Source organism: Artemia sp. Qi Xiang Cuo, chromosome 4, assembly GCF_049724085.1.
Source record: "Artemia sp. Qi Xiang Cuo chromosome 4, ASM4972408v1, whole genome shotgun sequence".
NCBI classification, from domain to species: domain Eukaryota; kingdom Metazoa; phylum Arthropoda; class Branchiopoda; order Anostraca; family Artemiidae; genus Artemia; species Artemia sp. Qi Xiang Cuo.
In genome coordinates, this window is record NC_142797.1 from 25966320 (window position 1) to 25981864 (window position 15545).

Consider the following 15545-nt stretch of genomic DNA (forward strand, 5'->3'; position numbering starts at 1 on the left):
AAGGCTTTATGTAAAAACAAAAAATCAGTTTCCCATCACCTTATACTTTTGTCTTCAAGAAAAAAAAAAATCTTGTGATACCAAGAAAAAGTTTGAGAAAATTCGTGGAGAGCCTTAATTTTGGGGAAAAATACACATGACTGACGTCATGTTTATATACATCAGTATTTTAATGACGTCATCTACTAATATAAAAGACCATGTTCATATTACATCCGCAAATGACGTCACGTGAAAATTCACATCAAATCTGTTTCAATGACGTCATTCATAGCATAAAAACAGGTGTTGTCTAGGAAAATCTATCAGTCTAATTTTGAAAAGCAAGTAGTTAAATAAATATGCAAAGAACAAGTACAAATATGAACAGCCAGCATTATACCTTTGGTGATATGGCTTTAAGTTTTGGAAACTTTGGGCTTGACCCAGATTCACAGCTTATGACTGGAGTGACCGACTTTACAAACCAAGAAGACATACAACTGGATGGCAGAAAAAAGTTTCCTTCGAAGCACAGATTGGCTACGCATATGAGAACTCACAATGCAGAAAAACCCTATGAATGTGAAGTATGCAAAAAAACATTTTCTCGGAAGTTCAATTTGGCTATGCATCTGAAAATTCACAGTGGAGGAAAACCATATGAATGTGAAACGTGCAAAAAGAAATTTTCCACCAAGTCCATTTTGACTGTGCATATCAGAATTCACAGTGGAGAAAAACCATATGAATGCGAAACATGCAAAAAGAAATTTTCTGTCAAGTCCCACTTGGCTAGTCATATGAGAACCCACACTGGTGAAAAACTCACTCTGGTGAAACATGAATGTGAAGTGTGCAAAAAGAAATTGTTCTATTGGGAATTTTCTTTAAATGAGCATATGAGAATGCACACTAGTGAAAAACTACATGAATGTGAAGTGTGCAAAAAGAAATTTCCTTATAAGTACAGATTGGCTATGCATATGAGAACTCACAATGGAGACAAGCCCTATGAATGTGAAGCATGCAAAAAGAAATTTTCTTTTAAGTCCAGTTTGGCTGTGCATATGAAAATTCACAGTGGTGAAAAACCATACGAATGTGAAACATGTAAAAATAAATTTTCTACCAAGTCCTATTTGGCTAGTCATATGAGAACCCACACTGGTGAAAAACCATATGAATGTGACCAGTGCAAAAAGAAACTTTCTTCGAAGTTGGTTTTGGCTCAGCATATGAGAACCCACACTGGTGAAAAACCCTATGGATGTGAAACTTGCAAAATGGAGTTTTCCATCAAGTCCAGTTTGGCTAAGCATATGAGAACTCACAATGGAGAAAAACCTTATGAATGTGAAGCATGCAAAAAGAAATTTTCGATCAGGGGCAATTTGACTAGGCATATGAGAGCCCACACTGGTGAAAAACCATATTTGATTTTCCCTTATGAATGTGAAGCATGCAAAAAGAAATTTTCGATCAAGAGCAATTTGACTAGGCATATGAGAACTCACAATGGAGAAAAACCTTATGAATGTGAAGCATGCAAAAAGAAATTTTCTGATAAGTACAATTTGGCTGTGCATATGAAAATTCACAGTGGAGGAAAACCACATGAATGTGAAACGTGCAAAAAGACATTTCTATGGAGACGGAGCTTGAATCTACATATGAGAACTCACACTGGTGAAAAACTGCATGAATGCGAAGCATGTAAAAAGAAATTCTATTGGGCATTTTCTTTAAATGAGCATATGAGAATGCACACTAGTGAAAAACTACATGAATGTGAAGTGTGCAAAAAGAAATTTCCTTATAAGTACAGATTGGCTATGCATATGAGAACTCACAATGGAGAAAAACCCTATGAATGTGAAGCATGCAAAAAGAAATTTTCTTTCAAGTCCAGTTTGGCTGTGCATATGAAAATTCACAGTGGAGAAAAACCATACGAATGTGAAACATGTAAAAATAAATTTTCTACCAAGTCCTATTTGGCTAGTCATATGAGAACCCACACTGGTGAAAAACCATATGAATGTGACCAGTGCAAAAAGAAACTTTCTTCGAAGTTGGTTTTGGCTCAGCATATGAGAACCCACACTGGTGAAAAACCATATTTGATTTTCCCTTATGAATGTGAAATATGCAAAAAGAAATTTTCGTTCAAGAGCAATTTGACTAGGCATATGAGAACTCACAATGGAGAAAAACCCTATGAATGTGAAGCATGCAAAAAGAAATTTTCTTATAAGTTCAATTTGGCTGTGCATATGAAAATTCACAGTGGAGGAAAAACTATATGAATGTGAAACGTGCAAAAAGAAATTTCCTACCAAGTCCATTTTGACTGTGCATATCAGAATTCACAGTGGAGAAAAACCATATGAATGCGAAACATTCCAAAAGAAATTTTATGTCAAGTCCCACTTGGCTAGTCATATGAGAACCCACACTGGTGAAAAACTCACTCTGGTGAAACATGAATGTGACGTGTGCAAAAAGAAATTGTCTTGAAAAATACATTTTGGTTGAGCATAAGAGAACGCACACTGGTGAAGAACCATATGAATGTGAAGAATACAAAAGTAATACGGGGTGTTAGCCTTACTCGTTTTTGTGATGATTTCTGTTTTTTTCAAAATTAACATTTTATTCATTTAAATTTCTGTTCGTTTTAAGTTTCAATTAAATTTTATAATTAACCTTCACTCGTCTTTGGTTTTAATATAGCTCCACTTTTATTTGATTTGTTTTGTATAATTACTCAATAATATCTATAAGCCTGAAAAATACACCTAATTTTTGAAAAAGGGGGAGACCCCCCCCCAAAAAAAAAAAATAAAGTGATCTTGTCAATGTCTACTAAAATGCTTAGTAAAGGACAAACCTCGGCACATAGTGCCCTATAATTAATTATTTTGACACAAAATCAGATCGAAATAAAAAGTCACCATTGGAATCGTCATTGCCAAAAAGCACAGGAAATTACAGTCCCCTGGCTTGGAGAACAAGGAAAATCACTTTTTTGCAAGGATGGCACTGATTTATCCTTTTTTCGTTTTTTCCTCCCCTGCTAGCGGGAAACTAAACCATCATAAAGAGTAGTTTAAGGACTCATTCTCAAGGAAGTCACTATTTCTAGTGCCTTTTGTAAAGAATAAAATACGATATTTAAAATAAAATAAATATTTTGACAAAAAATCTGCTTCTATATATGCTACCATCTCTGTAAACGAGCAAAATTGTGTATTTGTATATGTATATATTTTTCTCGAAAACGGCTCCTTATTTTTTCGGGGAAATCGGGATTGAAGGATTTTCTGGCTAAAAAAACGATCTATTCAGGTAACGAGTTTGAGAAAATTCGTTACGAGCCTTAATTTTGGAAAAAAAGATTTTTATGAGTGACGTCATAATTACGAATATATTCAAAAAGCATACATGTTATATTTGACTCAGTAGTGGTTGTATCGTTTTTAGTGTCTATGATGCAGGCAAAATTAAACAAGATAAATATGATTGACAAGAAAAATCTTGTGATTGAACGTCATATCTAAGAATACATTTCAAAAGAATAAATTACATCATTCACCTAAGGTAAAGGATATTGCAAGTTGTCTCTCAACCGTTGGTCATTCGGACCGTTCAATGTTATATGCATTTCCTGGGGAGCACTCCATTTCCCCGAGGAAAGAGTAACAAACAAAGGTAACTCATTTGGAGGATGATACTTACAACGACAATCAGTATATATACAAGCCTGCGACATATCGATTGCCAGGGCCGGCTTTTAAATCGGATACATAGTTTTTTTTTTTTTCTTAAATGACATTTCTGGCCACTAAAACGATTTAAAAAGGTCACAACTTTAAGGAAGAATTTATATTTTTCCTATGGTGGTGGTACCGAACCTGTGGTGACGCCATGACATCAAGAAGAGGCTCACATTGTCTGCGGTTAGAAGACAAGCGACATTGAGAAGTCATATATATACATATTTTATTTTCATATATATATATATATATATATATATATATATATATATATATATATATATATATATATATATATATATATATATATATATATATATATATATATATATATATATATATATATATATATATATATATATATATATAGAAAAAGCAAAATATTACCATTGAAAATTGCTGAAAATTAAGTTCCTAGCAGTATATGCCACCCCAAAGAAATTTCCTGGCGGGGCTGATGATGAACTGTCTTGCCTTTTCCACCTATGTGCTTTTAGATATGGGACTGTGACATTTTAGCTGTATAGAGAAATATGTTAATCAATTCCTACACCTCCCTACCTCTTTCAACATTTACCTGAAGCCTCAGGAAGAATAAGCAGTTTTTCCATTAAAATGTACTTTTGTAGCAATCTATCCTACCCCACCTAAACAATTACTCACCCCCCTTCATTATAGCTGTTACGCAATTACAGATTACAAAACGTAGCCTAATTTCATTGCAAATAAAGCGAATCAACTTGGTTGCATCCATTACTGCTACCGTTTGGCATTACTTCTTTTGCAACTGGAAAGCCTAAAATATAGTTATTGATACTGATAAATCAATTCGCCTCTCAGAATTTTAAACTGATCGCAAATTCGTCCTCTTCGGGGTAAAGTCGTAGTTTGGTGCCCTAAACCACCTAAACTGTCACCCAAGTATCACTGCTGTGTTGGCGTCTCCCCCCCCCCCAGAAATATATATATATATACATATATATATGTTATATATATATATATATATATATATATATATATATATATATATATATATATATATATATATATATATATATATATATATATATATATATATATATATATATATATATATATATATATATATATATATATATATATATATTTTTAAGTTTCACTACTCTTAAATTAGGGAAGGAATATTTCATTAAGACGTAACGCAAACAAAAGATTAAGGTCCATGTGGATTCTTGAAAGATCTATCCTAAGATTTGATATATTTTAGAAACCGAATTTTTATAAAGGTATTCCTCTACAGGAGAAACCCCTTTTTTTGTTTTGCATCCCCTTCTGGTCACTGTTTCCCATCACTAGACGGCTTCACCTTCTGAAATATAACAGTTGAACAAATACAGGTATACTTAAAAGAATACGTTTAGATTTTGAATCAATAGGGTCAGTGCCGGCCTTTAGGAATGGTAAGTGGTGCTTCCGTACTGGGCCCTGCGCTTACCGGCACCCCACGCTATCAGGGCTGAATATGTTACTAATTACAATCACATGAGTGATTTTTTTACTTTGTGAGGGGCCTCACAGAAAAAACCGTGGAATGTACGACTGGGGTATCCCATTAAATTATTATTGCTCCCACTACATTGCGACCACAAGGCCCAGCGCAGTGGCGGCTTCACAAGGACCCGCGCACCAGTAATACCGCCTCTGAATAAGATATTTGTATTTCGATCAGATCAATTTTCCTCTCCTATTAATTTTTCATGGCAGGAGGGGGAGGGAATTAAGCATCCGATCGAACAATTAATATAAAGAAATTCAAGTAAAAAAAAACAGTTTTATTGATTTTATAGACAAAAAAACTCTAAATGTATACAAAAAATTACATGATAAGAATAATAAGGTTTATTTAAAAATATAAGCATTATCAGTATCGCTTTGTATTTAACCCAATTTTTTTATGAGCAAATTTATCTTGAAGAAAATAGCATTTAAAATACGTCAGAAGTGATAAAATATATGAACGGTTGCCAAACTCTAGACCAGTTCTGGTGGTATATATCTTCAAAAAAGTACAGTATTCATAGTTATGTCGCAGCGATATTTCGAAGATCCGGAACATGCAAGACTTTATGCAAAGTACAGGACTGTACCACCCCCTAATCTAATCAGAAGAGTTATTGGATATCTGGAAGAAAAGGCAAGATCCCTAGCATCTTTAAATTAGGCCTTATTGAATTGTTTTCTCAACTGACTTTTATGCAAGAGCAGGGGGATGGGGTTGGGTTGAATCTTCTTGCCACACCTTGTGGTAATGCAGCGATCTCAAACCACACTCTAGGCTGGCTCTGGTTATAATACTGATTAAATTCTAATCGGTAAAATGTAAGAACGGTAAAACTCGAGATTAGGTAAAGACTGGAAGAGATTGGTAAAGCTCAGATTTGGCTTTTATCTTCAAGTGGATCGTCTTAAAAGTGTAGAAGGAGTAGAGACAGAACATTCAAATACCTTCCTGGGGCATATCTGGGAAATTCCGGCTCAATATTCATTTCTAAAAGTTTTATTGTTACTTACTTGTTTAGCGACCACACTTTCAAGGCCATACCCAGGAATTTTTTTGGAAGGGGTTTTATTCAAAGATTTTTTTCGGGGGGGGGGGTACACAAAAAAATCCCTCAAAAAACGCATACAAATTTTTTTTTATCCATTTTTGTTACGTTTTTACGAGTAAAAAAAAATTTCGGGAGGGGTTGAAACCCCCTACCCCCCCCCCCTATGGGTACGGCTTTGCACACGTTGTTCTTGATTTGCAATGAAACCAGTTTTCTGTGTCCACTCGAACATAATTAGCTTAGCTTGAGCAAGGTAAAGTGCTATGCAGGTATATTTTAATTCAATATTTAATATGTTGAGGTGGTTAGGTTAGCTATTTAATATAATGCGTTCTGGGCGGCCTGCTATCCATAATTTTCTGTTGTAGTTTCCATAATTTCTTTATAAAATATTATATTTTTACCGTATTTTGGTATATTTCATGATTAACCTAAATTCATTTCTTGAGTGTGGTCGCTAAGGCCATCACCTACAATTTGACTAAAATTAATTGGTATTCTGTGGAAGGAGAAGGCACAGACATACTTTCGAGAGCAGTGGTGACACCAATATCAGAAAGGTTTCCAACGTAAAAATAGTGTAAGCTCTGAATTTCATTTTCTTTGTGTTTCATATGCGACTTCCAGGTCATATACTTGATAAAAAAAATAAATGATCATACATTTTACTGGCTTCCAAACTTGCTAAACTTAGCGTAAGAATCACTCAACATTTCAGAAAACTTACTGTTCGCACTAAATAGAAAGGGAGGAAAAGAGGATTCCCACCACCACTCTCCTGAAATTAGTCTGAAGAAAACCTCCATAATAGTTTGACATCATGTCTGGGTAACTTTTGCTATAACCTCCTATCATTGTTTTTCCAAAACAGGGGGGTCTTCCCCCTGAGTTTGGCCCAAAGAAGCCACTCAACAAGAAAATTGCAGCCTAAAAATACAGTTTTACTCCGTTGACCCGATCCTAGACAAAATGCTCAGCTCAGGAATATCTATTCTGAGGATAAGGGAGATGTTACACTTTATATTAACGCTAAGGTTGTATAACTCTTCTTACTTCTTCTTCATCCAAAAAACTATTACGTTTCAGTAATAGAATTTAATATGCACATAAAATTATTGGATTCTTGAAATAATAAACTTTAATCCACAAGATTTTAAACTGTGGGACCTAGCTTCATTGGGGACTTGGAGACTTGGCGGATATTTTCAGGTCTCTTGCCCCTGGATCTGACTTCTGGATCTAACTTATGCATTGTTCGAGAAATAAGGAGGCTCAAGACATAATTCATGATCGAAGAGGGGGGGGGCGCGAATCATCTGCTGCTATAAAAGTATACCTTAGCTATATTGTATCTTACTTAAATAACGGATACTTGCTGCATGATATCTGAGCATCGGTGAGAATCGAACCCTCAGCCTAATGCTAACCAAGGAGGTAGCTCTGGACTCTGGACACTGAGCTATGACTCATACACCAAAAAATGGTCTATAAAGAATTAAACTTCGGCTGCAATATTTTCGAAGATGTCACGTGACTTCTTTTTTTTGGTAAAACTTTGGATTTATACCTAATCCCTTAAAATCAAACATGTTTTAAACTTTAACACAATCTATTTTCTTCAATCTTGTTGGTGGATGGACATAATTATAATTTCCTAAGGATCCCCCCCCCCCATAATGTTTTGTTTCCCTTTGTCTCTCCGAAATAATATTGGGCCTGTCCCCCCTGAAATTTCTGCACTTGTTAAGACTTTTATTACAATTTCTCGAATTTGCCACACCTCTCTATTTTTTGTTTTTTAATGGCATGCCCCCCCCAAAAAAAGAAAATCGTACGTGCCAGTCATCTTTGTTTCTATTTAAGCGTCTATTAAGGTTAAGGCTGATGCGCTCCGTATTTTCGAAGTTACAAAAGAATCGATTTTTGGTACGAAAGAATCTCGAAGAATCTGTGTTTTCAAATTGGTCTTGGGTTTCTAATAGCAAATAGGTATCCCTGTAACTTCGAGAGAAAATTTTATGCGTCATTAAAGATCCCTCTTCAGAATGCAAGAAACTACAGAAATGGATAATTTGATTATATAGGGATTATGAAAATCCGTTAAATATATAGACTGCCTTCCTCCCCCCCCCCCAGAAAAATGAAATCCTAGCCACGCCCGTGAAACAGCCTAAAGTTTGTTTTTAAATTGAGCTTACATCTAATCAGCATGTGGAAATATAAGACGACAATAAAGATATTTCTTTAGAGTCGCAAATACAACCGGTTTTTTAATCCTATATTAAACATGCGGTTGTGTTTTTTTTTCTGCGTAGTCAATTGTTGCACAAGATTTCTAGTTTTTAACAAAAAGGTGTGTGTTTATCATAGCCACTTTTATTGGCGCAAAACTGGGCGTGTTATTTTGCCTTGTAAATCTCTCTAAATAAGAACTAGAATCTTGACACAATTCTAAATTAATTATAATAAAACAACATTATTTCCTCACTATTATCAAATAAATTTTATGTGAGTGATTTAAATGTTTTAGTTTAATTGAATCTCAGATCCCCCCCCCCCTCTAATGCATGGAAATGGCCCTAGGCTGAACACTAGGTTTGCTGATTTTGTTGGTTTCTATTCTCTTTCGTACTTATTTTTCATTCACACATGGTTCATAATTCCACTGTGAAAATAAACACCAACATCAACGAACTTGGTGTTTAGCCATGGTGTGTGGGGGGGGGGGGGATCCAGTCAAAATTGAAGCGAATGCAAAAATCAAGTAAACAGAGGACTCCCGTACAATCCAGAACACACTCGAGAAGTTTGCTGAATGGAATATCAAAGAAAACCGGTTTCATAGTTACAAAGAACTTTACCCCCACCCCCTAATATGCAAATATATAGTCTAAATTATATTATTATGTAAACGAAACGGTAGTTGTGCACTAATTGATACACACCACTATAGACTGTATCAAGGAAACCAGACACGAAACCCGCTAACGGGTATTTGCAATAGGGAAATGGAATACAAAGCGTGGTTTTCATTGCCTTTACAATATTTACACTGTTGTTTTTTGGGGTTCGGGGGGGGGGGAGGAGGTACCTAGGTTAGGTTACGTATTTAATATATGCTTTGCTTTACTCCCCCCCCCACCCCCCCTAATGTGCAAATGTACAGCCCAAATTTTTTTCTAAACTATTATATATTCATCCTATTTTATTTTATTTTATTTTTTTTATTAGCATTAACCAAACTTGACTTCTTTCGTGTGTACCATTAAGCGCACAAGTACCAACGAAACTATTGTATAAACTAAAGTATTTTATTATGATTACAAGGCCGTATCCAGGGGGGATTGACCGGTTTGACCCCCCCCCCCCCTGAAAGTTTTGACCGAGTCGAAAATTAGTCTAAAAAATACCTATAAAGACAAAACCTTGCCAGAAAAAAGGTGCTATAAAAAAAATCGGGTAACTAGGGTGATATAGGTATTTGTTGTTATTGTAGCTAGATTAGAAGAGGAATCTTGCACCAAGACAGGGGCGGATCCTAAATTTTTCTTAGGGGGGGGGCAAAATAGGTTGATCCGATAAACTTGTATTAGGAGCAAGTTTAATTAACGCAAACTTGCTTTAATTAGGTAAATTACACTACTTTAGACTACGTTAGGGGGGGGACGCCCCTCTCGCCCCTCTCCTGGATCCGCTACTTCACCAAGACTACCATAAAACGTTTCAATTTTCGCTTTTTACTGTAAAAAGTAATCAAAAATCAAGTTTATTTACTTTTAGGAATAGTCAAGCAGTTCGTGGTAACGAACTGTAAGTAAGGAGCGACCCGGCTCAAAATAACCGAAACTCTAAAAAACGGAATTTTAGTACCAATAGATACATGAAAAGAATTGTATCTTTGTGCTTATTTCAAATATATAAGTTTCATAAAGTTTGGTCTTACCCGTGAAAAGTTACGAACCTAAAAAAATTGCCTTTTTTTCGAAAAAAGGGGGAAACACCCCTAAATATGATAGAATCTTAATGAAAATTAAACCATCGGATTAAGCGTAACAGGAAACCCCACTGTAGATGTGTCAAGCTCCTATCTGCAAAAATGTGGAATTTTGTATTTTTTCCAGAAGAAAGATCACGGATGGTTTTTTTTCCAGGGGTCATCGTATCGATCCAGTAGTACTAGAATATCGTGAGAGGGCTCATTTGGACGGAAATTAAAAGTTCTAGTGCCCTTTTTAGTGACCAAAAAAATTGGAGGGCAACTTGGCCCCCTCCCACGCACATTTTTTCTCAAAGTCACCCAATCAAAGTTTTGATAGCCATTTTGTTCAGCATAGTGGAAAATGAAATAAATATGTCTTTGAAGATGACTTAGTCCCCCACAGTTCCCGGGGGAAGGGCTGCAAGTTATGAACTTTGCCCATAGTTTACATATAGTATTGGTTATTGGGAAGTATACAGACGTTTTCTGGAGGTATTTTTTCTGGGTGGGGGTTTGGAGGAGGGCATTACGTTGGAGGATCTTTCCATAGAGGATATTTCCTTGGGGGAAGGGACATTTCTATGAAGGGGGCGCCGGATTTCCCAGCATTATTTAAAAAACAATCAGAAATTAAATAAAAAAACGAGTCTTTTCAACTGAAAGGAAGGAGCAACATTAAAACTTAAAAAGAACAGAAATTATAACGTACATGAGGGAGTTCGCCCCCTAGTCAATGCTTGGCTCTTTACGTTTTTTTTATTTGATTACTACAAAGAGCAAGTGACGGAGCCTTTTGTTAGTTTGTTGTTTCTACATTCAGTACCTAGCAAGTTTAAAATTGATCTTAAACAACGTTGATGTGTTTGAAGTTGATCCGTTTGTTGATTGATTATAATTTGATTCAGTTTAGTAGACTGGTTGCAATTGATTTTGAAGAGCGATATCTAAGATAGAAGCGTTTAAGAGAATAGCCAATAGCCACGTTAAAACTTAAAAAGAGCAGAGATGAAGTCATATATTATGCAGGGGCGTAATTTTCTATGAGGCAGGGGGGCCACTGCCCCCCTCCAGACCAAATTTCCTCTCCTCCTCCTAAGCTTAAGTTTGCCCCCCGCCCCAGCTGAAATTTAGTTTTCGCAAAAAAATCTTATCAAAATAAAGATAAGCCTGCATAATTCAAGTATCCTGAGAAGCAGGTCAGTTTTCTTTAGTATATATTTGCCTTTATGGTATCATATGGCTCATTTTTCAGTTTTTATTGTCATTTTCACTTGATCTGAAAAAAATTATCTCCGAATTTGCCCCCCCCCCCAGGATTTTGTTGAAATTACGCCAATGCTAATATGTCAAAATTAAACGAACAGAAATTACTATCATTGAACAAACGCAACTTAAAGCGATCAGAAAAGTAGAGATGCCCTAATATCTCCGGACGGGGCACCATATATGGGCATAGAACCACGTGGTTTATGGTTTTCTCACTGAGAATGAAAAAACAGTATTTTTCTCACTTGGAAAAACAGGAATTTTCTCACTTTTATGGATGTTTTCTTGGATGGTTATGTGTGTTGGTCATCCGTTTTTCATGGATGTCAACAGTAATTTATGTCTGTTTTATGGTTTTTGTCAGTGAGAATTTGAAAAAACAGGAACTTTCTCACTTTTATGGATGTTTTTATGGTTTTTTTCAGTGAGAATGAAAAAACAGGAAATTTCTCACATTTATGTCTGTTTTATGGTTTTCGTCAGTGAGAATAAAAAAAACAGGAACTTTCTCACTTTGATGGATTATTGAGTTTAATGGGGACAGGTCAATGACCTCTTTCTCCAGGTGTGTTTTTGGCACGCTCGAGGCGAATGTTATGATCCAGAAATAGTATTTGTTGTTTTTGGCACGCTAGGGGAGAATGTTATGATCCAGGAAAGAGTATTTGTTGTTGTTGTTTTGGGAACACGTGGTTAATCAAAGTGGGACACCTGCGCTGTCAGTCATTAATCAAATTGTTTCCGGGAAAGGTTCGATAGTATCTGACAGATGACGACAAGTAAATTAATGTCTTTGGAGTTTGACCAGAATAGTTTCCGAGGCAAAGTTTAGATCACTCATGACAGATGATGTCATGATTGATTGATTGACATGAAAGGGGAATTCTTTTGTTGTTTCTAAGGGGAATCATTGATTCAAGAAAGGAGAATTAATTTGTTGTTTCTAAAGAGAATTGTTTCCGAGCGAATGTTTTGATCTTAGCGATGAAGTGATTAGCGCGCGAAAGGGTTTCTTTGTAATTTCAAATGTGAAAGCACAGGGATGCCAAAACAAAAGGAACTCGCTGAAATTACGCTTCGAGATCATTTGGGCTAAACTGTCTAAGCAAATTTAGGGAATAATTTCGGCAAAACAATTATAGACAATTTAAAAGATGATTTTAGAAAAAATTTCAGAAGAGAATTTGAGGATGAGGCTCTATGATCATTATGGTACATAAGTTGTATTTTAACAGTGTCGTGAGGTCCCATACCCCAACCCCCAAGGGTTACGATCCCCCTGCCCCAACCCCAAAGGGTTCCAATCCCCCTACCCCAACCCCAAAGGAATTCTCGGTCCTCAAAGGTCCCCCAAGCTCCCAAAGGGCCCCCCGGACCCCCCAAGGCCCTCACCCGGACCCCAAAGGTTCACAGGACATCCAAAGGCCCTCCCCCCGTTCTCAAAGGTCTCCCAGACCCCCAAAAGCCCTCCTCGGGCCCCCAAAGGCCCTCCACCAGTCCCCAAAGGTCCCCCGGACTCCCAAAGGACCACCCAACCCTCAAGGGCCCCCGGATCCCCAAACGCCCTCCCGGGTCCCTAAAGAGTCCCATTCCCATTTTGTTAATACTTTTTTGTGCATTTGAGACACAGAAGGGTCCCCATATTTCAAAAGGCTTTATTATATTTTTTCAGAACAAGTTTTTTTCTTAATGTCCTTCATAAACCAATTTTACAACTTGAAGTAGTTATCTTTTTCACCACAACTTTACTTTACGACTTTTTGCACACCCCAAGATCAAACAATTATTTTTCAAAAGACATTTCAGAACAAGTTCCTTTCTTAATGTCATTCCTAAACCCATTTTACAAATTGAAGTAGCCAACCTTTTTACACACAACTTTACTTTACAACTTTTTGCGCACCCCCAGAATCAAGCAATACTTTTCAAAGGCATTTCAGGACAATTTTTTTCTTAATGTCCTTCATAAACCAATTTTACAACTTGAAGTAGTTATCTTTACCCCCACAACTTTACTATAAGGCTTTTTGAATTACCTAATAACATGCAATACTTTTCAAAGGCATTTCAGAACAAGTTTTTTTCTTAAGGTCCTTCCTAAACCCATTTTACAAGTTTAAGTACTTATCTTTTATCTACAACTTTACTTTACCACTCTTTTGCACACCCAAACATCAAGCAATACTTTCCAAAGGGCTTTATTATATCTTTTCAGTACAAGTTCTTTTCTTAATACCCTTCTTAAACCAATTTTACAAATTCTAAATTTTTCCTTAGTAGATAGAAAAAGCTATATCATAGTTGCGAATATTTTCTTGGAAGATAAGCAGTTCTATTTCAATTTTAAATTTTATCAATGAAGTTAAGAAAAGTTAAAGTTCTCTTCTGAATTTTCTCAATGAAAAAGAAATTAGTTATTAATCAATTATATTTTTTCCAAATAATATAAAAAATTTTCACTTCGGATCAAATTTTTCTCAAAGAGATGAAAAAATTTTAGATACTGTTCCTAATTTTTCACGGAAGATAGAAAAGTTCAAGTTCTCTTCTCAAGTTTACCAAAGAACACTCTCCAATTGTAATTTCTCCAGAGAAAATAAAAATCTTCCACTTCAGTTTTAAGTTCACCAAAGACATAAAGAAATTTGAAGTTCTATTCTAAATTTTTCCCTAGTAGATAGAAAAAGCTATAGCATACTTGTGAATATTTTCCGGGAAGATAAAAAGTTCTACTTCAATTTTTAATTTTCTCAACGAAGTGAAGAAAAGTTCAAGTTCTATTCGGAATTTTTTCAATGAAAAAGAAATTAGTTATTGATCATTTCTATTTTTCCAAATAATATAAATATTTTCCAACTTCAAAATGTGAAAACACAAAAAATTAAACACACACACACACAAAATTTTAAACACACACACACACACACAAAAACTTACACACACACACACAAAAACTTACACACACACACACACAAACACTTACAAACACACACAAACTTACACGCACACAAAAACTTACACACGCACACAAAAACTTGCACACACACAAAAAAAACTTACACAAAAAAAAACTTACACACACAAAAAAACTTACACGCACAAAAACTTACACACGCAAAAAAACTTACACACACACACACACAAAAATTTACACACACAAAAACTAACACAGACAAAAAAACTTACACACACAAAAAAAATTACACACACACACAAAAACTTACACCCAAATACAAAAACTTACACACACACACACACACACAAAAACATACACACGCAAAAAAACTTACACACACACACAAAAACTTACACACACACACGAAAACTTACACACACACACGAAAACTTACACACACACAAAAACTTACACACACACACACAAAAACTTACACACACACACAAAAACTAACACACACAAAAAAATACACACACAAACAAACACAAAATCATACACACACACACAAAAACTTACACACACACACACAAACTAACACACACACAAAAACTTACACACACACAAAAACTTACACACACACAAAAAAATTTGCACACACACAAAAACTTACACGCACACAAAAACATACACACACACAAAAACTTACACACACACACAAAAACTAACACACACACAAAAAACTTGCACACACACAAAAACTTACACACACACAAAAAATTACACACAAACACACACACACACAAACAAAAATACACACACACACACACACACAAAAACTGAAACACAAAAAAAAAATTACACACACACAAAACTTAAACACACACACACACAAAAACCTACACAAACACAAAAAAAATAACACGCACATATATAAAAAAAAAATTACACACACAAACAAAAACTTACCCACACAAAAACTTACACATACACACAAAAACTCACACACACACACAAAAACTTAAAAACACACACAAAAACATACACACACACAAAAACTT

General features: G+C 35.4%; 1 protein-coding gene and 1 pseudogene across 1 annotated transcript in view; both read left to right on the plus strand.

Annotated features, from left to right (window-relative positions):
- Positions 1 to 392: 392 nt before the first annotated feature.
- LOC148952936 (uncharacterized) lies at positions 393 to 2587 on the plus strand (annotated as a pseudogene).
- A 3186-nt stretch (positions 2588 to 5773) lies between these two features.
- The window catches only part of LOC148952937 (putative methyltransferase DDB_G0268948), a 46016-nt gene continuing 36244 nt past the window's right edge, over positions 5774 to 15545 (plus strand). Inside the window, exon 1 of the mRNA XM_089087464.1 lies at positions 5774 to 5931. Coding sequence (XP_088943590.1) covers positions 5821 to 5931 — 111 coding nt within the window. The 5' untranslated portion in view covers positions 5774 to 5820. The remainder of the gene's footprint in view (positions 5932 to 15545) is intronic.